Source organism: Ophidiomyces ophidiicola, assembly GCF_022830035.1.
Source record: "Ophidiomyces ophidiicola strain CBS 122913 chromosome Unknown scaffold_1, whole genome shotgun sequence".
Classification (NCBI taxonomy): domain Eukaryota; kingdom Fungi; phylum Ascomycota; class Eurotiomycetes; order Onygenales; family Onygenaceae; genus Ophidiomyces; species Ophidiomyces ophidiicola.
Window position 1 is genome coordinate 1,324,284 of NW_026054641.1, and position 22,439 is coordinate 1,346,722.

Consider the following 22,439-nt stretch of genomic DNA (forward strand, 5'->3'; position numbering starts at 1 on the left):
TCCGTATCTACGCTTGTTTCTTGATAGAGGAAACAGTAATGTGGATTCATTGACGGGGATCATTACATACATATAACGAGCTGACTCGATCTCCAGGACGGCGCCCGCGGGATAAATCTTTTCGTGCTCGGCAAGCGTCGTACACCACTCCGTGCATGACATTCAAAAGTTTTACTAAGGAACGACATCGAGAGGATTAGCAACCTTTGACATGGAATCCTACTAATTAACATCACTACTTCGAGCCTTTCTGATTTTTGGAGGGGTTATGCTTCGGATTTGAAGGCGTTCTTTTATTTTCATATTTGATGATAACAAAACCACGATGGGGGCAGAGGATAAGCCGGTCCGCGCGAACAATATCCCTCGCGATGCTTTACTAGTATGCAATTCCGACTCCGGTGCGCCTCGCGGATTATTCATTTTGAATGATATTCTAGATTACCGTCTGGGTGTTTTTCGCCGTCGCGACAATGCTTTTGATTTTCCGTTATGCGATTCGATTATGGCTCCACCGACGACTATTCTGGGACGACATATTCGTGGCAATTGCCTATGTCTGCTTGGTGGCACATAATACATTACTTACGATGGTCGCTCCGTCAATCTATCTACTGCTTCGTACATATGCGGGAGCCTCGAGACCGCCAGATTTCTTCGATCAGATAACATACTTGGTTGTATTGATGTTCGCGAGCAATATGTTTTTTGTTGGCTGTCTTTATTTTGTGAAAGCAAGTTTGCTTGCTTTGCTATGGAGACTTTTTCGAAATCTCCCTTCATTCCGCAAATTATGGTGGGCTGTTACTTCTATAACGGCCTTGATAGCGGTGATCACCGCCATTGTGCCAGTCATCGCTTGCTCAGACTTGAAGGCTTGTAAGGGATTTGAAATGATGCATGGCAGGACCATTATTGACTCCGGTTTATAGTTGCGTGTACAAACCCAGCCGCGATTCACCGAGGCCTTGTTGCCGTACGATTCACTGCGGCTACAGATATCCTCACGGATCTTATGAGTATGTACAGACAATGACCAACCAATGCCAATCCCGTGCGACATTTGAAATTAATCCGGTATCTAGTCATGGCTCTTCCGGTCGCATTCATTCTCAACTCTTATCTTCCGGCGCCACAAAAAGTTGGCCTTGTTGGTCTGTTCATGCTCGGTTTCATGGTCATTACCATGTCGATTGTTCGCATAGTTGTCAACGATAACCATTCAAAGCACCCGCCGCCATCCTGGCTACTTTTTTGGAGTGCAATGGAGGGAACTGTGGCAGTGATGGCATCGTGCTTTGCGTCCTTCAAGTCTCTGTTCACACTTCGCAAACGGCCTTCCGCATATAATGGCGACTCCTACATTCACTCCAAATCCAAATCGGGCTTGAGTGAAGGCGATCTAGCTCTACGCTCACGACATCGGTTCGAACGCTCAGTGCAGATTCCCAAAAACGAATTAAACACCGTTGTTGTCTCCGCGGAGCCAGGCGCTAATAAATGGAATGATACTGATTCGAGAGAGGAAATACTACAGAGAACCGAATTTGAAGTTCGATACGAGAATGCCTCGACGGAACAAACCTCAGCGGCAGCGACCGGTAAATAATGCATTGTTTTTCTTATTTTTTGGGGGCGAAGGAGGGTGTGATTGGCGTCACGGTTGGCATTCCCAAAAAGCGGACTGGGATAATAATAGGAAAACCCGAAATATCGCCTTTATTCTTGACGATCCTCCTCTATTTGCATTTCTCTTTCCAAACTCATTACAATTGCCATAGCGGCGTGGGGTTACATATGTGGTATGATACATGGCATTATTATTTCATTCCCGAGGCTCACCGGCCCTTGGTCGGCTTCTTTTGTTTCAGCGCAGGGGTGGAAAGTGCGCTATTTTCACGTAAACACCAGATTCAAAAAGCGATGTCTTCCGCAACCCTAGATAGGGAATGAGAGGTAGTTGTTTCAACTGGAATTATAATGGGCCTGTAGAACAATCTGGCCTAAGCATGCATCCGTGCTGGACAAACAAGTCCAACTCTTGACATGGACCGGAAGTCAAGTAGTGGTTGTTTTGAAAGGTCATGATATCCTGACTTCTCTCGTCTTCAAACCGCGCGACAAGCGGAGTAATACACAGCAAACTCACGGCGAAAGCCGGTGGGTGTATTTATGTAGATCGACTCCTGCTCTCCACCCTGCGTTCAAAGGGCCAGTCCTACCCCGTGCAGACTTTTGTCTATATAAACTCTTTTTGCCTCCTCCGTACTCCGTATACCGATCACTCCGTACAATAGGGTGTACGGAGAACTAAGCGGTCCGGGCCTGTAGTTCTGTAGATCAAACACCTAGTTACATCATTTTCAGATGAGAAATGGCCTTCGGTCGAGGAACTGCGTAGAGCATATCGTTGTCCAGCAGTACTCCGCCGGTATTCGGCTCCACCATCCGTGCTAGAATCCTGATATCGGCTTCTAGAAGGATTTACTCCATAGACTTCGAAATCTTGGGGTGGCGTTGCCCATAATGTGGCGAATGAGCAGCTAGGGAGTGGCCACTGGCAAGCTAAAATGATAGTCTTGGTCAAGAAGTCAGTACCCTTAGACTTTTTACAGTGGGAACTAGACTTGATCAGTTGCGTATGGTACGGAGTACATGCGACAGTTTGGGAGCAAGAGGTCTTGCGGTAGAAGCACGGCCAATGCCCGTCATTTAGGGGCCACCTTGCGTGAGGAGGAAGCGCATCTTCCGAAAGACTACGGATAGGTAGATTAAGCATATTGACCTTAAACACGCAGACTGGTGTGCCACTGCCTCACAGCCGTGGTTTGACTGATGGTGGCCTGAAACCTAACTGTGGCAGACCTCCGCCCAGCCGCTTCACGTGACCTTCCCACTCCAGCCTCGCGCCACAGTCGCGTCAGCGGTTAGGTAAGCGCCAAGCCGCATATTGGCGGCGTGATTGGACCGCCCGTGCACAGCCGCTGGACCGGTGGGTGGCCGGGGCGCGTGAGTGGCCGGACAGGCTGCACAATCGGCTTGGAAGAGGCACCACGAGACGGCAGCCAGCGCTCAGCTTCGCATCCAGTGTGGCAGCAGAAACTTTTGACGCCGTGTTGTGGATGACGGCATGGGGGGCTGTGCTCGGCTGACGTCTGGTTCGGCCTTTGTCCAGCCCTTGTTCCATGTTCGGCTTTAGGCTCAAACTTCAAAACTGGCGAACCAGGACTGGAGATACCCAAAGTGATCGCCTTCGTGCTTCTGTCTTCCCTGCGCAGTCTTTTCCATTCCATTTCAACCCCCGTAGACCACCAGCTTGGCGGGCAAGTGAATAGACCTGCCCTTTCTCCCAGTTTTCTCCGTCGTTTTGCACATACCCCGTCATCATTTCAGGCGGTTTTGGCGCCTTCATCAGCGTACGTGACCTCAATTGCCGGCGTTCTATGATTGCTACAGAATGGCATTCAACTGACAATGCTAGTTAAGTGGTCACTAATTGTCAGGCCCATTTCTCTCCAGTGCCGTTGATTCCCCATTGGACATACATCCATCCCAAGTGGGCCGCCTTGGGTCTAATTCGAGAAGCGGTTCAAACGCATCCATCCATCCGTCCATCCTTCCTTCCACCATGCGCGACATTATCCTCTGGTCGCTGGCAGCGGCGGCAACAGTCCTCCAGATTACCCAAGCGCTAGAACTAGTGAAAAGGTCTTCACCGGCGGTTATTGGCTTTGAAATCGAGCGCAGAAAGGTGCCAATTCTCCCCGAATCAGACGATCGAAGGGTACGGCGCCAGAGCAAGGTGGTGAGCCAGGTATTAGATAATAAGGTATGCGAGCAGCGCAATTCTCGGTGTCACCTGTTGCCAGCGTTCGCGGTAAACGCGGGAAATCCAGGTGTTGCACTGGATAATCCTGTCGTGGCAATTTACCTTGCTGATACCATGGCTCTCACCTCTAGAAAACGCTTTATTTCTGCAATCTCACCCTAGGCACCCCACCACAAAAATTGCAGATGCACATTGACACTGGGAGTAGTGATCTGTGGGTAAACACCCCCAGTTCCAAAATCTGCCAAGATAGACGGAATCTCTGCCAGGCTGGCGGCACATACGATCCCAAGAAGTCATCCACGTATAAGCGCATCAACAGTAACTTCAATATCACTTATGCAGATGGCTCCAGCGCTGTTGGGGACTATGTATCTGATAAGATAAACGTTGGTGGAATTTCTCTAGAGGATTTTCAATTCGCAGTCGGATATCAGTCTACATCTAGAGGTAGGCTACGCTGATACAAAAATTTGCTTTTACAACGTGGCTAATGACCACTATAATAGAGGGAGTATTAGGAATTGGATACCCTACGAACGAAGTCCAAGCTGTTCGAAACAGGGAGGCACCTTACGCCAATTTGCCAAAGGCTCTCGTGGATGGCGGCCTCATCAAATCTAATGCCTATAGTATCTGGCTTAATGATCTTGACTCCAATACAGGAGAAATATTGTTTGGTGGTGTCAACAAAGCCAAGTTCGAAGGCTCGTTGAAAACGCTTCCTGTCATCCGTAATCGGGGAACCTACAAAGATCTTGCTGTTGCTTTAACTGGATTGGCTGTGAACAGTGGCTCCGGTACTCAGCAGCTTCCGAGTGCTAATTTTCCATTCAGTGCCGTTCTTGATACAGGTAGTAGTCTTACTTACCTTCCAGATGCTATCGTGTCCGACATTTTTGATGCCGTCTCCGCGCAATGGGATCCGGAGTCTGGTGCGGCTTACGTTCCGTGCTCTCTCGCTGGGTCCAAATCCAAATTCGTTTTCAGTTTCTCTGAGCCTAAAATCTCCGTGGATATGGATGAGATGGTCATTAATCCCGGCCCCGGTTCAAACGGCGAGGCTCTTAAATTTGATGACGGCACGCTGGCATGTATCTTTGGCATCGCCCCATCACAGCACGCGATTTCCATCCTCGGTGATACCTTTATTCGAAGCGCTTACGTGGTTTACGATCTTGATAACGATGAAATTTCCCTTGCTCAGACACGTTTCAACACTTCTTCTAACGATATCCTCGAGATTGGCACTGGCAAAGGAAGTGTACCGGATGCGACTGCGGCTAGTGGTGCCGTATCCAGTGCACCCCGAACTGCCACTGCCACCGTTCAGACCACCTTGACTCCAATCGCAACTTCTGGTTCGAATGCTGGCGTTCGACCTGTTAAGTCAACCGCCGGCGCGGTCCCGACAGCGAAACCTGAATATCCTATTGGGATGATCGCAGGTCTCGCCGGAGCAGGCTTGGTATTTGCTGCTATGTAGACAGCCCTACACTCGTTGCCGCTTTCTAGGATCGCTAGAAAGCAGCGTCGGTTTTCCGAAAACAAATCAGAGAGAGGTAATACGCAAACATTTGTTCATTAAGTATATACGGCGGCGATGCTGTCACATTTCATGTCTTCAATGATTGATACTCCAGAAGAAATATTTCATCATTTGCATATCTATGGTTCTGGTGTTTGGTGCTTTTCTTTTTCTCCTTGGTCCCTCATTGTTTGATTCCTGCATATACCCTCAAAATGTAACGAACCATTCCTTGCAATATTCGGTAGAGACAAGTTGTTTGTTGTGGGCCATTGATGGTACTGTCTTTCAAGCTATTTCTCTCATTTGGCAAGTCTAGTTATCTGAATGATATAGTTAATCTTCTATCGATAGCTTGTATTACCGGTAGACAATATAACCTTGCCAATAGGTATTTGTCTATATATTGTTCTAGATTAATTTGTAGCAGTACCAGGCAGCCGTAGCATGACTGCAGTCTACTTTAGCCCGAGTAGACTTGAGGAGTCCTGGCGACTAGCGATTGCAATAGCTCGTGCTCCTTCTTGTTCATCAGCATCAGAAAAACCCGAGTCCACAAAGACTTCGCAGCTCCAAACTACAGCATCCATGAAACGACCAATGCAACTCTCCTTTCTAACCAAATCGACTATTCTGTTGGCCTGTGCTAGGTCTCCACATTCCAACACAGTAAGCGTAGGATTTATTTGCTGGGATATTCCAAGTAACCGGGGATAAAACAAGTCTTGACGGGTTGTTATTAGCGATTGCTTTTCTAGCTCCGTCATTATAATGCCTCTAGTTTCGGAATTTGGCATGAGTGGTGGAGGAACAAGTGCCAGTGATGGTTCATATAGCCTTACGCTCCGCTTTGTGGTTCCATTGCGGAATTCAATTGGAGAGATATAGGGCGGATTTGATATAAGAATATCCCATTGTGTACTTTGGGCCCGTGCCTTATGTCGATCCTCGAGAGATATGAATTTGGAAAGGACAGATTGGAGCCTAGGGCTAGCATTGTTGCCGCATGTGGCCCCGTCATCAAGAACATCGGCTTGGTGAAAGTGGACGTCCTGCCTAGCCCGGGGCAGGAGATGTCCCCGGCAAATATTGTACTCTAGATTTGTCTTCGCAAGCGCTAATGCTTGTTTACTGATATCAATCCCAACGATAGTCAGATTAGGTATGGATGGTGCCAGAAGAGAGTGTAGAAGTAGCGGAATGCAGCCAGTACCGGTACATAGATCAAGTATCCGGAACGGTGTTGTGAGGGGAACATTCGTACGAAGCCGTGACAAGATCAAGCGCGCTACACGCAAAGTATAGGATTCTGTTTCGGGTCTGAAAAAAGGAGCTTGCAAGTTAACAGTAGAACAATAAAATCAAACGAGATCAATGGCAAAATCCCCCTTGGTACCTAGGAATCAACACGCCTTTCCTACAGAGAATCTCCAATTCACCGAAGGGTTGATCTCCAAGTATATATTGGAGTGGCTTGCCCCGGGACCGGTCCTGTACCATCAATCGTAGTTTTCTCTGGCGCCATCGTTCACCACGGATATTCGCGGCATTGAGTGAGTGTACATGCTCCTGGAGCCATCGGAGCTCATTGCGCGCGGAGGCCAGATCACGACATTCTCGAAGGAGGAGTGGAAGCAGTGGGTTGAACGAATATGCGCGACGGAGAAGGGTAGGCAGAAGGCGGGGCATGAAGTGAAGCCTCTTAGCATTGGCAGTCGATGCGATCTCTTATGCACTGAGGACTCGCGATGAATTTCATTATCCCTGGATCTGGGGTGTAGTTACTCAGATAAATACGCTTGTTGCTAGGTCACTATTATTGATCCCTCAGCCACAGAACAGATTCTGAGATGAATTAGAAAATCAATCCATTAACTACTGCAACTCCAGAGAGGAAATAGTAATCAAATGTTTGTGGTTTCAAAAAGTTAAAAACGAATAAGGCTTTAGGAATTGCGCCGGCCGGGACTCGAACCCGGTCCCCAGCATTGGGAATGCTGGATCTTAACCCATTGACTACCAGCGCTAAACCGGTAGAGAGGTGGCAACCTCCTCAGATGATGATTTATCTCTCTTTCAAGGGACTTAACTATGGTGATGTGCACTCGAAACATTATATAGAGAACTACTGAGCGAAAAGTGAAAATTTGATATCGTTCCTCGTTATTAAATACTCGCTATCTAGGTAGTGCCTTAGTAAAGAAGAATGTAAATTACATGTCAGGGTTCCTAAGCGAAGGTTGGAGCCTCAAGCCATCACACCCGTGACCCGATTAAAATATCGACAAGAAAAGTGTATCCTAGGCAATTAAAAGCACACCATCACACTTCTTATACATTTCGGAAATCATTGGTCTTATGCCTTTCCCCATCTTTGCCAGAATTTCCACCAGCCCGCACTCAACTCCAACTTCCCGTCCCGCTGTGATATTCGCCAGAAGTATACAGGAACTCCTGCAACAATAAATCCCACTACAACCAGGGTCTGTAATGGCTGCACGAATACCGCACGACTAAGCAAAAACAAGCTGACGCAGCAGAATATGATAGGTGTCGATATCCAGGTTTTGTATGGGCGTTCTAAATTCGGCTCTCGTATACGAAGTACGATTAAGCCAAGGACGGTGAGAAAGTAGAATGTATACCCTGCTACTCCATAAAACGTGACAAGAGTTCCGAATTCGCCAACTGCGATGTAACATGAGCACAGAGTACTATTGAATATCATTGCGTAAATGGGGGTATAGCCGATGCCGACATCGTCCCCGAACGCGCGAACGAGGAGCTTTTGAAACCATGAACGTGTCCTCAAACGATCACTTGAAGGATTTGTGGAGTTTCCAACCCCAATCTGGCCGAATACAGAGGGCAGGTAGCCTTCTCTACCAGCAGCGTAGATTAGTCTACCACTAGTAAACGTGGTGGCATTCAAGGCCCCAATGCAGCTGCCAGAGACGATAAGAGCAATGATTATAGCACCAATGGGGCCAAATACCTTGCCGCCAAACTGTACAGCGACAGTATTAGTACCAGCAATGGTAGAAGAAGGTAGGACGAAGATGTATGCCATGTTGGCAAGAAGGTAGCAGAGAATAACGAGAGGCATAGCCGTATGAATCACGCGTGGTAAATCTCGACTAGGACGTTTGAATTCCCCGGTGACATAGTTTGTCTGTGTCAGAGTTAGCGGCCTAGATATAACACAATGTCATAAACGAGAGACGCACGTTATCCCAGCCGTCGAACGCCCAGAGACCAGCATACAATGCTACGGCCCAGCTGGAGACATCCTTATTAGTCCCTTCAAACCACCCGGTGGTTTTCCATTCCTTATTTGGCTTTCCGTCATATGATATGCCTGTGCACGCAACGATGATTCCAGTAATAGTAACTCCGAGCAGCGCAATAAACTTGAAAAACATGAAGACATCCCCGATTCGTGTCCCCAGTCTCGTCGATACGCAATTGAAGAAGGTAACGATGGCAAGTCCCAGTAACGCCACGCCTTTATTGATCCATGGATTGACGGCCTCGACGTGTGTACCGACAACTGCCCGTACAACGTATTCTCCGAAAATTATGGCGATAATCGCAGCAGAGCCAGGTTTGAGAACAAACACAGCACACCAAGCAAATAAAAACCCCGCAATCTCGCCGAAAATCTTCGCTAGGTATACTTGTGCTCCACCGTTTAACGGAATAGCACCTCCTAGTTCAGCGTAACTCGCCGCGCCTGTCCATGCAAGTATCCCAGCCACAGCCCATATTATTAAAGACGCGCCAGGCGATCCAACATTCGAGCTTACTCGTCCCGGAGAAGAAAATATACCAGAGCCAATAATCAACCCAACGATCAAAGAAAGTCCATTAAGGTAGGTCAAAGTTTTGCGCTTTTCGAGGGTGCCATCCACTAAACCAGCATGTTCCAATGACGCGGACGATGGCGCTCCAAGCGGAGTATATCCTCCAACTGTTTGCGATAGAGGAAATAGATTGTTCCCGAAATCGAATGCGGAGGAAACAGAGTATGATCGAGCATGCCGTGAACTGGAGACTTCGTAAGGAGACTCTGAGAGAGGGTCTTGGTTTTCGAGGGATGCCCTCCGTGAAGAAGATACGCCCGAAGGAGATGTCGACCTCGATGTTATAATTTCGGCTTCGGAGGAAGCTAGGGATGCAAGCTCAAGAGAGTCTCGGGCAGTGCCGGGCCCGGGCCGTACGAGGGTAGAAAATGCCACGTGTGACATCTGGTACACGCTGGAGTTAAAGAACAAGGGTGGTTTTTTTCGTTCTATCAGACAGGAGCAGAGCCATCATTGGTGATGGCTGTTGAGGGAGGTGGGTGGTTGGTGCAAGTTCAACGTGACATCATATCTCTCATCAAATCGCTTGGTCATAGAAACACAATAAAGAACTTTTCATGCTCAATAGGAAGGATATATAATGAATCGGCACACGGTGGCAGATATTGACTCCAGGTACAAAGCGAGTCGGAGCATATTGCATTCGCAAAAAGATTGATCATAATAACCTCCCCCCCTGTCCATGACCAATGACTAAGCAGGCAAAATCCCCAGGGGCGAAAGGCAAATTATTGAATGCATGTGACCACAGCGAAGTTTGAATCGCAAAGCCATTTTACTCATCCTACGTTCTTCGATGGTCCCTAGGTTGCCTCCATTTAGGGGCTTTGAGCCTGCCATAAGAGGCTCGGCCGCGAAAAAACTATTGACTTACAAACCAATATTATTACGTTTGAAGGCAACGAATGCGAAGACAAATGTCCCTTTGGCGCCGAAGAAGAACAGATGGCTACGGGTCACTATCGTAGCAATCATTGCCGGCGGAATTGGCCTTTACATCCGAAATCGAGAGATAAATACTACCTCTACTCTCAACCCGGTAACGTTCACGAAATTCAAACTCCTTTCCAAAGAGCCCATTTCTTCAACATGTAGCGTCTTTACCCTGCGGCCTGTGGAGCAAGGGCCAAACTATGAAGTGTACCAGGAAGCCTGGAAAAGGGGACTTTGGAGTGTGCAGTTTAAACAACCGCAATTGCAGGTGGGAAGGGATTATACACCATTACCACCAATACGAGAAGATGAGTTATCAATTGACGATGCGGTCAGGGATGGCGATAATTTGCAATTCCTCATTCGCAGGGAGCCAGAAGGAGAAGTTTCCGGCTACCTGCATTCACTGAAACCTGGGGCAATACTCGAATTTCGGGGCCCACAAATGGAATATGAGCTACCAGACAGCATTCGTGAAGTCGTGTTTATCGCCGGCGGAACCGGAATTGCACCTGCGTTGCAGGCTGCGTATGCAATCTTTGGAGATAGGGCGAAGCGAGATGTGAGGATGCATATCCTTTGGGCAAATAGGCGAAGAGAAGATTGTCGTGGCGGCAAGGGAAACTCTGCTACCGGAATGCCAAAAAGACGGTGGTCGTTGTTTTTAGGCAATTCGGGGCAGAAACAGACAACGGAGCTTACAGAAGAACCGCATGGCTTCACAGTCGCTCAACTTGAGGAGCTGAAAGCTCAATCCCGTGGGCAGCTTTCGGTTGACTATTTCGTGGATGAGGAGAACACTCTTATAAATGAAGCTTTATTATCAAAAATCATTCAGAAAGCTGATAACCAACCGGACCATGATTCAACACGGAAGTTGGTGTTAGTCTCAGGACCTGATGGATTCGTAAACTATCTAGCAGGTCCGAAATTATGGAGAGCTGGGACTGAAGTCCAAGGCCCTCTTCAAGGCTTATTGAAACAGCTAGACTTACAAGGTTGGGTAATTTGGAAACTTTGAGATGAGTCTCTTTTGACCTTTTTTAGCCAGCATAACGTTGGAGTTTGGGTAAACTAGAGTATACACGGCGCATAAATGTCTATTTTTGGTGTGTTGAACTTATCTATATTTATGGACTGTACATGTATTTAATGCAGCAAAGAAATACCCAGCGGCTATTGATCTTAACTACGCACGACCATTTGCATAATCGTCTAGATAACCAACAAGTCTTTCAACATTTTCAAGTGGCACAGCGTTGTAATTGCTGACTCTCATTCCACCGACACTGCGATGGCCCTTTAAGCCTTGAAGTAGTCTCTTTTCTGCACCAGCAATGAAGTCTTTCTCTTTGTCAAGGTCTCCTCCGTGCACGCGGAAGCAGATATTCATGCGGCTTCGAACAGATTTGTCCGGAACGACGCGATAGACTGCTGAGTATTTATCTAAAACGTCATATATTATCTGCGCCTTTTTGTTTGCAACTTCTTCCTGACCGGACACCTTTCTGGTGCCGTGTGTTCGAACGAGGTCGATCACTACCTGGCCAGAGACCCAGAGGTTGAAAATTGGAAGGGTATTGTAAAGAGAATTGTTTTTGGCAGCGGTGGCATAGTCAAGAATGATTGGGCCAGGAAGTCCACCGATGTTAAGCTGTCGTAGCAAGGACGGGGAGGGTGTGGCAGTATGAGGAGGCAACAGATCTTTGCGAACAATGGTCACCACTATTCCTGTGACTCCTATATTTTTTTGGACTCCTCCCTAAATGGTTGAATAAGCGTGCTGTTCATTGAAAATAGATCAATAAATTCACTGGGCCTTACAAATATTACGCCATACTTGCTGACATCAACTTTTCGGCTCAAAATATTGGAGCTCATATCAGCAACAACAATTCTTTCATCATCCTCACCCCATTCATCCGTTTCTAAGGATTTAGGGAAACTTGGAAATTCCACTCCATCCACAGTCTCATTGTCGCAGAAGTAGACCAGAGCAGGGGCCGACTTTCCCCCCTCCTTTTTAGTTTTTGTTAGATTCCAGGTATCCTCAGATGGAATCGTTCCAAACTTTCCAGCATTATCGTTTCTTGAGTCAAGAGCGACATTGACATGCTTTTCCCCAAGAAGCCGCGTTGCTTCCTGTGCAGCTTTCAAAGACCACGATCCGGTGACAAGGTAATCCAACTTAAGCTCCTCTTCTACCTGCTTCTTCAATTCTGCCACAAGTGCTTCCTCTGTAGTTGCATCAATCTTGCGCCGACGCCTCTCAACCCAGACATTCACCAGGTTATACACCACAGCGCTAAATCCCCCAGAGCCCCCGCCTTGCATAAACAAAATCTCATAGTTGTCCGGGATATCAAGCAGGGTAGCCAGAGCTTCTTTAGTTTCCGCAAGAATTTTATTCGCGGTTGGTGACCGGTGTGATATCTCTCCTAGGCCGAGCCCGGTATCATTGAAGTTCACAAAAGCTTTGGCGGCAGCTTCGACAACAGGAGTGGGGAGGGGGGCGGGACCTGCGCCAAAGTAGGCGACCTCGGGGCGAGAGGGCATCGCCGGCGCCTCAACTAGCTACAGTCAAAGTATGTTCTTTTTGAAATAAGAGAATGCGCCTTGAGAGCTGGGTGATATGCCCTATTAGTGGGAGAATGTATGGGCGGAGAGGGGTAGGTAAGTAGGAGCGGTTTCTAGCAGTGATAGATATTATGACTCATCTTGAAGTGTCTTTCTCAGTGTGCAATGTATATTGAACGGAGCGGCATGGCGCACAGAGCCGAGCACGCAATTCTTTCACCCCAAGAGATGCTCTGAGTAGTTATGTACCTCGGTGAGTCAGCACCCTTTTGAGCATCCGCTAACCAGACCGGCCCACCGGTCCAACATCAGTCTTCAACAGCTTGCTTTGAACTGCATTTGATGTATCTCTGCCCACCTGGGGATTCTGTTAACATACCTATATACTGGCCAGCGAGCTACAGAAATACCCTGCTCTGCACCTTCCCTCGAGTGAAACCGTACAAAATATTTCTCCGCTCTTGTTCAGGTATGAGAGAATAAACTAGAAATTCTAGATTCATACTTCCACGCCCCTAGAACCGGAGTTGCTCTGCTTCTATCAACTGAGGGCTTAGGAGTCAAGATACCACCGGCCTTCAACTAGCCTTTCAGCGTTGGGCACTGACATCCAATATCTTTCAAAATAGCAAGGAGAAAATGCGCATTGTGTAACTGGGTATTTTTATGGTTACCAGCCTTTTTGCGAAAATAAACGTGAGATCGAGGTAGTTACATAGTTAACTCGTCCAGCGTACCCTGGTAACTATCCGTTTCTCCACACCTTTGCATGCATTACCTCTAAGCCTCGCCAGTCTATGGCTATAATTACGGAGTACCTATGGGCTCTCAAACAAGAATATTTTCGCGATATTATGTACATAACTAGGTCTATCCTGGTGGCACTCACTCCACAAGGAAACTGCACCACTTACATTGGCAACCCCGAGTCTTTACGCGACTTCCTCTGCGGGGCCTGCATGTACTTTCCCGAATGTCTCAACTAACTAAATCACTACTCCTGAGAACTTCAGCATCACAGCCGCACGCAGCGTACAAAAAAAGGCAACGCCACTTGAGACCGAAGTCATAGGCGATTTTAAAGCCTTTTTAACCACTGAAAATGAAAGAACAGGTCTCCTAGAAGTTGCTGTCAACCCAACATTGATATGACATAAGAGGGGCCCACGACTTACATATTCTATTACCTTGGAGAAGTAATGAATACTAGATACCTGATTGAGCACAAACTTGGCTTTGGTGGCCTCTCTACCGTTTAGATGGCTTTGATACGATCGTCAGGGACAAAGACATGTTTGCCTGCAAGTTGTGTCGTTGAGAACGCAGTTTCAGAAAACGGGTTTCATATCCAGGATCAAATCCTTCCAACGTTACACCCAGCATTTATGCTATTTAGAGACGGAAATAATGGCCAATCTCGAGTTCTGATATTTCCGACAATGGGTCCGTGTCTTGACTCTGACATACTCGTACTGACACAGAGGTCAATGGAAAGCCGTACGCCTGTGGCGAAACACTGGCCTACAGCATTGGAAAGTCTACAATAGGATGAAAGCATGCACTGTGGTTAGTTGTTAACTCACGATTTATTTTCTATATTTTAAAACCAACATTCCTAATGAATATCCTACAGGAGCTATTTATGGAGGCTGGAATCGCTCGATGGTTTCAGTAAAGATTCTAGATATTACATGCTCGGCCGAATAGCGAAGGAAAATACTCTACATCTAAATCCCAGGAAGAAGGGAGAGCTTGTGCGGCCTATTCAGTACAAGGGAACTCTGCCTTGCTGGGTTCCGAGCGGCCATGGAAGTCGGAGCATGCGACTTATTTTCTCCAAAACTGAAATATCCTTCCTTGGACTTTTATTCCTCAGATCGCCGTTATGCTAAACCTCTAAGCTTTGCCTGATATTCGGAGCTACGTCGTTATATTTGTGAAAATATACCTTGATGTTCACATTTTCCCACTACTCCTAGGGAGTAATAATACCCGGGACTGTCAAGTGTCTCGATCCTTTATCTGAGTATTGGAAAGAGATTTATATCCTCCTACATACTATTAATTACTGGTACAGCCAGCTTGCAACACCAAATAGACTTATAGGACGAATAGTCCAGCGCCAGCCTGAAGTTGAGCGAAAAATCGTGCTTAATGCCAGAGCCAAGTTGTTCACTCTAACTACGATATTGAGAAAATTTGACCGCCACAACGCTTGTGAGGGACCCGTCATTCAGGAAGACCATGGACAAATGACTCTTGACACTGAAATGGAATCATCCCTTTTTCAGTATTACAGAATTCAAAAATTGAGAGCGAGTGTATGCTGTGGAATTAGTTTCCTATAATATTCTTATCCATCGCTCTTTCCCATCTTAAATTTGGAAAGTACGACTACTCGGCTGCCCGTTCCTCTCCAATTGTTCATTGCTCTTTCCTGTGTTAGATCTGGAAGATGCATACTTGCAAAAGGAAGTTGCAAGTCCTGGAATGCCCCTTTATTATTGCCCATCACTCTTTCCTATCTCAAGTTTGGAAAGTACATACCTGGAAATGGAAAGTGTGACTGATGGGATGCACCTTCCTTATTGTCACTTGCTCTTATCTATCTCAAATTTGGAAAGTGCATACCTGGATATGGAAAGTGTGACTGATGGGATGCACCTTCCTTATTGCTGATCACTCTTTCCTATCCTAGGCTTGGAAGGTGCATAGTTGCAAAATGAAGGTGTGACTAATGGGATGCCCTTTCCTATCCAGGTTTGGAAGGTGCAACTACCGAGCTGCTCTTGCCAAATCTAAGATAGGCAAGGGTAAAGAATAAAGAGGAAAGAGTCCTCATTGTCGATTATTCTTTCCTTAAATCAAGCTGGAAAGTGCGACTGCTGGGACGTTCTTTCCTCTTTGTCCTTTACCCTTTCCTATCTTAGATTTGGCAGGTGCAAATACTAGGATGCTCTTTCCTCATTGTCCACTGCTCCTTCCCTAACTTGGACTGGAAAGTGTGACTGCTGGGCTGCTATTTCCCCATTATACATTGCTCTTTCCTATCTCAATTTTAGAAGGCGCTAGGTGCCTGTCAAAAGGAAGGCACGGTTACTGTGTAGAGGTTATATATATAACTATAATCTGATAGTCTATAGGGTTCTGTAAGAGCTACTCACATAGATTCCCCTCAACACTGATGCTTCTGAACCTTCTTAACTGGCTGGCTCTCGTTTCTATAACCTTCCCAATTCCTTACATACAGTTCCGGAATAAAAGAATGTAAAACGCTGAAGAAATGTAGATGGATTTCAATTTGCTTGACCCGCATGTTATCTACTCTGCCGGCATGTCGTTGAATGGTGCAGCACATGCGAAAAGGGGCTCCGAAATTGAAGGGGAATACCAGTTCCCAAGATAATGTTTGCTCTGTTTGCACACGCTAAAGTCAACGCAATTATCTCGACGCTGATTGATCGAAGAATTATCTACGCTCTGTTGAGTGCAATTGAGCAACGATGAGCAGCGTTCGGCAGTTGCTGCATCGGCAGCTACGTGGGATAGCGAGGCAACCTCCCTTGAGCTCGCGGGCGCTCGTCGTACGTTTGTTCCTTCCTCCTGACCCCTCTATCAAAGCTCAAAAGACTGACAATACCGCCTGACAACTTAGACAAGACCAGTGCCCTTCACCAGAGCTCAGAAGCAGCAATTACAATGTCTCCGGGTCCCTCCTATCTACGGATACCAGAGATGTATCTCGTCGACTGCGCGCGCCCAGTCAACCGACGTTTTTCATGCACAGCGCAATGACCCTTCGATGGCCGCCATTCTTTCGGCAATGGAGTCATCCAAGGCTGTCCCGCAGACTCTGACGGAAAAGATTGTACAACGTTATTCTGTTGGCCTTCCTGCAGAAAAATTTGTCAAATCTGGCGACTACGTTACGATATCTCCTTACCGCGTTATGACTCATGATAATAGTTGGCCTGTTGCTTTGAAGTTTATGTCGATAGGTGCTTCTAAATTGAACGATCCTACCCAAATTGTGATGACCCTCGATCATGACGTACAGAACAAATCAGAAAAGAATTTGAAGAAGTATGAGCAGATTGAAAATTTTGCGAAAACCCACGGGGTGGATTTTTATCCTGCAGGCAGAGGTATCGGTCACCAAATTATGGTTGAAGAAGGATATGCCTGGCCTGGAACGCTGGTAGTTGCATCTGATAGCCATTCCAACATGTATGGTGGCGTTGGCTGTCTCGGCACACCTGTCGTTAGAACCGATGCTGCTAGCATCTGGGCCACTGGAAAGACCTGGTGGCAGATTCCCCCGGTCGCAAAGGTTACCTTTCAAGGAGTGCTCCCGAAAGGGGTCACTGGGAAAGATGTCATCGTTGCGCTCTGCGGTCTATTTGACAAGGATGATGTTCTCAATCATGCTATTGAATTTACGGGATCCGAGGAAACAATGCGAAGCCTACAGATCGATGACCGCTTGACAATCGCTAACATGACTACTGAATGGGGTGCTTTGAGTGGGCTGTTCCCGATGGACTCGATATTAAAGGGGTGGCTGAGGGCTAAAGCAACTACGGCTGCTATGTGGGGGTCGACCGTTCCTGAACTACAGAGTTCTGCTCCTGAAAGATTCCAGCATTCTATATTGGAAAACCTTTTCGAAGAATCTCTCACCGCAGATAAGGGAGCTAAATACGCCAAGGAGTTGTTCCTTGACTTGTCTTCTCTATCGCCATATGTTGCTGGACCCAACTCTGTGAAAGTTGCCACACCCCTGAAAGAGTTGGAGGCGCAGAACATCCAAGTTAATAAGGCATACCTGGTATCGTGTACGAATTCTAGGGCATCCGATATTGCCGCAGCTGCCAAGGTATTCAAGGAAGCTGCCGAGAAGAACGGTGGACAAATACCCAGGATTTCAGATGGTGTTAAATTCTACATCGCAGCCGCATCCATCCCGGAGCAACGCGCTGCTGAGGAGGCGGGTGACTGGCAGGCCTTGCTTGAAGCTGGAGCTGAGCCTCTTCCGGCTGGATGTGGCCCGTGCATCGGCCTCGGAACTGGCTTACTGGAACCCGGCGAAGTTGGCATCAGTGCGACAAACCGAAATTTTAAGGGTAGAATGGGAAGCACTGACGCAAAGGCATATCTCGCTAGTCCTGAGATTGTCGCAGCCAGTGCGCTTAGTGGCAAGCTCAGTGGTCCTGGGTGGTACCAGGCCCCCGAGGGGTGGACCGGTGTTATTCGCGGTGAAGGTAATGGCAACGAAATGATAACTGCCGAACAAGCCCTGGAAAAAGTAATTGGGCAGCTGGATAATATGGTCGAGGATGCGGAGAAGCTATTTGGCAGCGAAAGTGCACAGACTTCGGACGACGGTGCTCTGACGGAAGTCTACCCCGGATTCCCTGAACGAGTGTCTGGCGAAATCATTTTCTGTGACGCAGATAACATCAATACTGATGGTATCTATCCTGGGAAATACACGTATCAGGATAACATTCCCTACGAACAGATGGGCGAATACTGCATGGAGAACTACGACACACAGTTCCGAAGCGTTGCTAAGGGTGGTGACATCCTTGTAACTGGATATAACTTTGGTTGTGGCAGTTCTCGAGAACAAGCTGCTACCGCAATCTTAGCCAAAAAGATCCCTCTTGTGGTATCCGGCAGTTTTGGCAACATCTTCTCGCGTAACAGCATCAACAATGCGCTGATGGGCCTGGAAGTTCCGCGGCTAGTCGCTCGTTTAAGAGAGACCTTTGCGAGCGATGCGGCTAGTGATAAACAGCTGACACGTCGAACAGGCTGGACTTTAACGTGGGATGTGCGTCGGAGCCAAATTGAGGTCCAGGAAGGCCCTGACGGACCGAAGTGGACCCAGAAGGTCGGAGAACTGCCACCCAACGTGCAAGAGATCATAGCTCTTGGCGGATTGGAGAAGTGGGTAAAGAACTCCATTTCATCATAGATTGTAGAACTAGTCTGGGGGCGCGTGTATATTTTGATCTGGATTTCTTAACAAAAAGAGATGGGAGGTGGCGTTTTCGGCCCATTTATGGTGCTTTGGTTGGAACAGTTTGTTTAGGCGGCTTTTATAGACGAGCGATAGCTCACACACTCTCATAAGTTACGACATAAATCGAATATATAGTCTGTTAATCTGTTAAAGTGGTAGTAGGGACGTTGACAAGGCGAGAAAAAAAAAGATGTGAAATAGCATGTCTTGGTTTCGATCCAAGGTCCTCCGGGTTATGAGCCCGGCGCGCTTCCGCTGCGCCAACATGCTTGACTCTTGGAACAGGCTAACGCATTCTTGCCTTTAAGCTAATAACTACGATTTTCCACCAAATCGCGTTCCCCTGAAACAGATGAGCCAGCCTGACGAACGCCAACGTACTACTATCTACAATGGCGGGATGTTTAATTTCCCCCATCATCGTCGGCCGTGATCTCGGCGAGCGAGAGGAATACCACTGTTCTTATTCCGTAACTACTCCCAGCACACCACACTGGCTTGTCTCGACTGGAGCGTCAAAGGATTGAATCTACAAACCTTCTTCCTTTTCTGTTTCTTTTTTCATCTACATCTGTGAAGATGGAGTTCTTTCATAGGTGTGAAACCTGCGGGACCTTTTTTGAAAATGACAATAACTTGAAAATGGTGGGTTGTTTGTATTGCTCTTGGAAGTTGGCCGCTCTAACATCTAGGCCAATGCGATATGACAGCATCGACAAGTCCACTTGCCTCGCGACCTTGAGTGCTACGGCTGCACCGGAAGCTTTATGTCGTTTTCGGGCATGCTCATTCACCTCGAGTCTGGCGCTTGTCCCAGCGGCGTTACCAGGCAGTACCTCGATAGATTAGCGTCCAGGCGGCCGGACAGAAAATACTACCACGATGCAGACGCTAGCCCCTTCCCCTATTTTTGCCCTCTTATGCGGACGAATCTTCTCCAAGCTTTCTAGCCTTTTCCAACATGTGGAGAGTGTTCCCACTTGCTGGCGCCGGGCGGTACTCCGCCAGCTTCAGCGGTATATCGCCATGAGGGTCGATTAAGCTCGCCGTGCTATCGTTGTTCTGAGGATTGAATTGGTAGCACAATTGTTTTTTGTCGGTGTATATTTTTGGAGGCAATCTGTGATATCTTTTAAGCATTGCAGGATCTTGATTTGAAGAAAGGGAAAGGCCGGGCCAGTTGTCTCAAACATATGCATGGACTATGCAAAGGGTTCTAGGCACCCGTTTCATGTATGTAACTACAGTACCATTTACTATTTATAACACTCTAACTAGCTCACCGCAAGGCAAACAGTTAGTAGACTCTATGGTTTAGTCGGCACCAGGGAGGCCGTTCAACGAACGAGCCCCCATGCCTGCGCCACGATTAACCAAAACCCGGGTATGGCAAACAAGAAACGACTCGTGGGCAGGATGAACCCCTTCTCGAGACCAGTTTGCCTGGTCTGTCTGCTGATTGGCTTCCCGCAGAGCAATGTCCCGATAAGGCTGAGGAAAAGACCGATGCAAATCCCGAGTAGAAGAGCCGCTTAATCGGATGCCCCGAGCGCAGCAGGTCGACGAGGTGATCTCATAGTGAGGAATAATGACTCTTCGCGGGCATCAAATGACATCTCGACCCTGATACGGTTTACGTTGCGAATCCGGAGATACACAAACCGGCCCATCGCGTACTGCTCGTATCTGCTCAGGCGATACATTGCGAGCCATTCGTCGACGCGGTTGCGTAGATCCTCCCCCGTCGAGTGTAAGGGTTCGGCCTAAGCCTGCCGTCGATCCTCGCCCTTCCCCAGCGAATCGCACGGCGGAGTCGGGATTGCAAGCCCCTACGCACGTTATGTCCGACCGGGATGCTATTCCCCTAAGGGGGAAACCCCCATGGGTTGGTAACTTGCATACGAGCCAATCGTAGGCTAACCCCGAGAGCCATTGCATGTATGGTCGAGGTACGGCCGGAGTTTAGAGGAGTTAACGCAAACTCCTTGAGACGAGTCTCCGTCGGCAATCTGGCGCGGAGAGATCGCGAACTAGCAGCGGCCGACGGGCTTTTCAGTTGCGCCCTTTGTGCGACGTGCACAGGAAAAAAAAATTTCTCTCCCAGGTTCATCATGGCTGGCGTGGAGGTACAGTTAGGCGAAAAGGGGGTACCAAGTCGGCAAATTCGACATCATGGCGGGTTACGAGACCACCCAAGACGCCCATCAGTGTCCAACATGAAACGACCCGGCAGCGGGCTGATCGTGTCTCGTTCCCTGCGTCAGGGCCTCCTGCCATGCCGTCATCCATCGGGATAAGGCTGACTCTGTCGCGGCTGCAACGAAACAGACCAGCTCCAGGACGCTGGAGCCGCACTGGCCGGTGGCGGGGCCGGTGTTCCAGAAGAGCGGTGGAACTGGGCTGGGCGGGCAAGTAAAATTGCTCGGGATGCTCAGGCTCAGCGCTGAGATGCAACTCCAGTCAGCCGCCGCGGCTGGCGCGCGGGCGGACTTCAGCGGCGGGGCGTGGCTCGAGCCGCAACAGCATGACTAAGCCGGGTGCGTCCCGTACGGAAGATATCACGGGCCGTACGCCGGCTGGGCGGCGCTAGGCCGGTTTCGTTAGGGCTGAGGCCGCGGTGGCCTGGGCCCACGTGGTGTGGTATCGAACGGTATGGAAACGACGCGTATTTCGCTTCGGCCGTGTAATCATCACCATCGTCGTGGTGACGCGCGCTCGCTTGCTTGTCCCTCTCTCGCTCGCTTGACGGCCGCACCCAACCTCAGATTAATTAATAATGGCGGCGATGCGTGGGCACTTGACAAATACGGCCCTCATGTTTGTCAGCACATTATTTATAACGCATTGGGCGTGCGCCGGCCGCCAACGCGCGCTGTTCTGTTGGGTGTGCGCAGCCAATTGGGGCCGCGACCAGGAGCCCGGCCTATTTCCCGATCGGGGATCCCCCCCAGCGCAGCAGCCACGCGAGAGGGAGGGAAGCTGGCCGGGAGCCGGAGCCGGCCAGTTGCACAGCGACGGGAGCTGTCGAGACGCACGCACGGCACCGGAGACGCAGCAGCAGCAGCAGCAGCATCATCAATAATAGCACGCATATGCTGTTGCGTGTCTCACTGCCGGCCGCGTTGGCTGCCTCCGTCCATGAGACACCGTCGTGTCTATAATTAGCTTAAGCTCACGATGGCTTCTTCTGCGCCGGAACCAGCGCCCCTTGGGGATGACTAACCACGCTCCCAACACCCGGGGCCGGCCTGCGGCCCTCGAGCGTTGGAGGCCGCGACGCCGCCCGCGCAGTGTTCTGTGCCGGTAGCTGTACCCTGCATCATAATTACTTCAAGAACGCAGAGTCACTCAATACGGGCCCCGACCCACCCTCACGGTAATCCCCGAGTGAGTCAAAATGCAAATGAAACGGCCGTGGAGCAGCGCCAACCAACCTGGCCGCCCTCGACGCTTTCAACGCCCGCCTGCCCGCCCGCCCAAAGGAACGCCCACCCGCGGCGTCGAGAACGGCAATCCCCCCCCATGGCCCCCGCCTGCGAGCCAGGATGCCTGTTCCTCAGGGATCAGCGGTCTGTGTGCATGTCCGGTAGATCGTGTTTTTTAAGCCCCCCCTCCCAATCACGGGCCTCCGCCCGGGGCCTGGCGCTCGACTAACGATGATTCATCAACACGGACCCAACG

At 48.8% G+C, this 22,439-nt stretch overlaps 7 protein-coding genes and 2 non-coding genes across 9 annotated transcripts; 4 read left to right on the top strand and 5 right to left on the bottom strand.

Annotated features, from left to right (window-relative positions):
* Positions 1–590: 590 nt before the first annotated feature.
* On the top strand, positions 591–1,609 carry LOZ57_000463 (uncharacterized protein; the record flags this gene model as incomplete). The annotated part of the gene is made up of 3 exons (XM_049249564.1): positions 591–879; positions 933–1,019; positions 1,086–1,609. The coding sequence occupies 3 exons, from the start codon at positions 591–593 to the stop codon at positions 1,607–1,609; spliced, it is 900 nt and encodes a 299-aa protein (XP_049111758.1).
* Positions 1,610–3,628: 2,019 nt separating this feature from the next.
* LOZ57_000464 (uncharacterized protein) lies at positions 3,629–5,315 on the top strand (the record flags this gene model as incomplete). Its single annotated transcript, XM_049249565.1, has 3 exons — positions 3,629–3,829; positions 3,961–4,279; positions 4,339–5,315. The coding sequence occupies 3 exons, from the start codon at positions 3,629–3,631 to the stop codon at positions 5,313–5,315; spliced, it is 1,497 nt and encodes a 498-aa protein (XP_049111759.1).
* A 500-nt stretch (positions 5,316–5,815) lies between these two features.
* LOZ57_000465 (uncharacterized protein) lies at positions 5,816–7,046 on the bottom strand (the record flags this gene model as incomplete). The annotated part of the gene is made up of 2 exons (XM_049249566.1): positions 5,816–6,677; positions 6,754–7,046. 2 exons carry the CDS (start codon positions 7,044–7,046, stop codon positions 5,816–5,818), a joined length of 1,155 nt encoding a protein of 384 aa, XP_049111760.1.
* A 265-nt stretch (positions 7,047–7,311) lies between these two features.
* Positions 7,312–7,383, bottom strand: LOZ57_000466. Its single transcript has one exon. It is a non-coding gene; the product is annotated as a tRNA-Gly (tRNA).
* Positions 7,384–7,713: 330 nt separating this feature from the next.
* LOZ57_000467 (uncharacterized protein) lies at positions 7,714–9,604 on the bottom strand (the record flags this gene model as incomplete). Its single annotated transcript, XM_049249567.1, has 2 exons — positions 7,714–8,529; positions 8,585–9,604. The coding sequence occupies 2 exons, from the start codon at positions 9,602–9,604 to the stop codon at positions 7,714–7,716; spliced, it is 1,836 nt and encodes a 611-aa protein (XP_049111761.1).
* Positions 9,605–10,016: 412 nt separating this feature from the next.
* On the top strand, positions 10,017–11,174 carry CYC2 (mitochondrial peripheral inner membrane protein; the record flags this gene model as incomplete). The annotated part of the gene is made up of 1 exon (XM_049249568.1): positions 10,017–11,174. One exon carries the CDS (start codon positions 10,017–10,019, stop codon positions 11,172–11,174), a length of 1,158 nt encoding a protein of 385 aa, XP_049111762.1.
* A 168-nt stretch (positions 11,175–11,342) lies between these two features.
* On the bottom strand, positions 11,343–12,709 carry SER1 (Phosphoserine transaminase; the record flags this gene model as incomplete). Its single annotated transcript, XM_049249569.1, has 2 exons — positions 11,343–11,915; positions 11,978–12,709. The coding sequence occupies 2 exons, from the start codon at positions 12,707–12,709 to the stop codon at positions 11,343–11,345; spliced, it is 1,305 nt and encodes a 434-aa protein (XP_049111763.1).
* A 3,524-nt stretch (positions 12,710–16,233) lies between these two features.
* On the top strand, positions 16,234–18,710 carry LYS4 (mitochondrial Homoaconitase; the record flags this gene model as incomplete). Its single annotated transcript, XM_049249570.1, has 2 exons — positions 16,234–16,314; positions 16,386–18,710. 2 exons carry the CDS (start codon positions 16,234–16,236, stop codon positions 18,708–18,710), a joined length of 2,406 nt encoding a protein of 801 aa, XP_049111764.1.
* Positions 18,711–18,956: 246 nt separating this feature from the next.
* On the bottom strand, positions 18,957–19,028 carry LOZ57_000471. Its single transcript has one exon. It is a non-coding gene; the product is annotated as a tRNA-Met (tRNA).
* Positions 19,029–22,439: the final 3,411 nt, after the last annotated feature.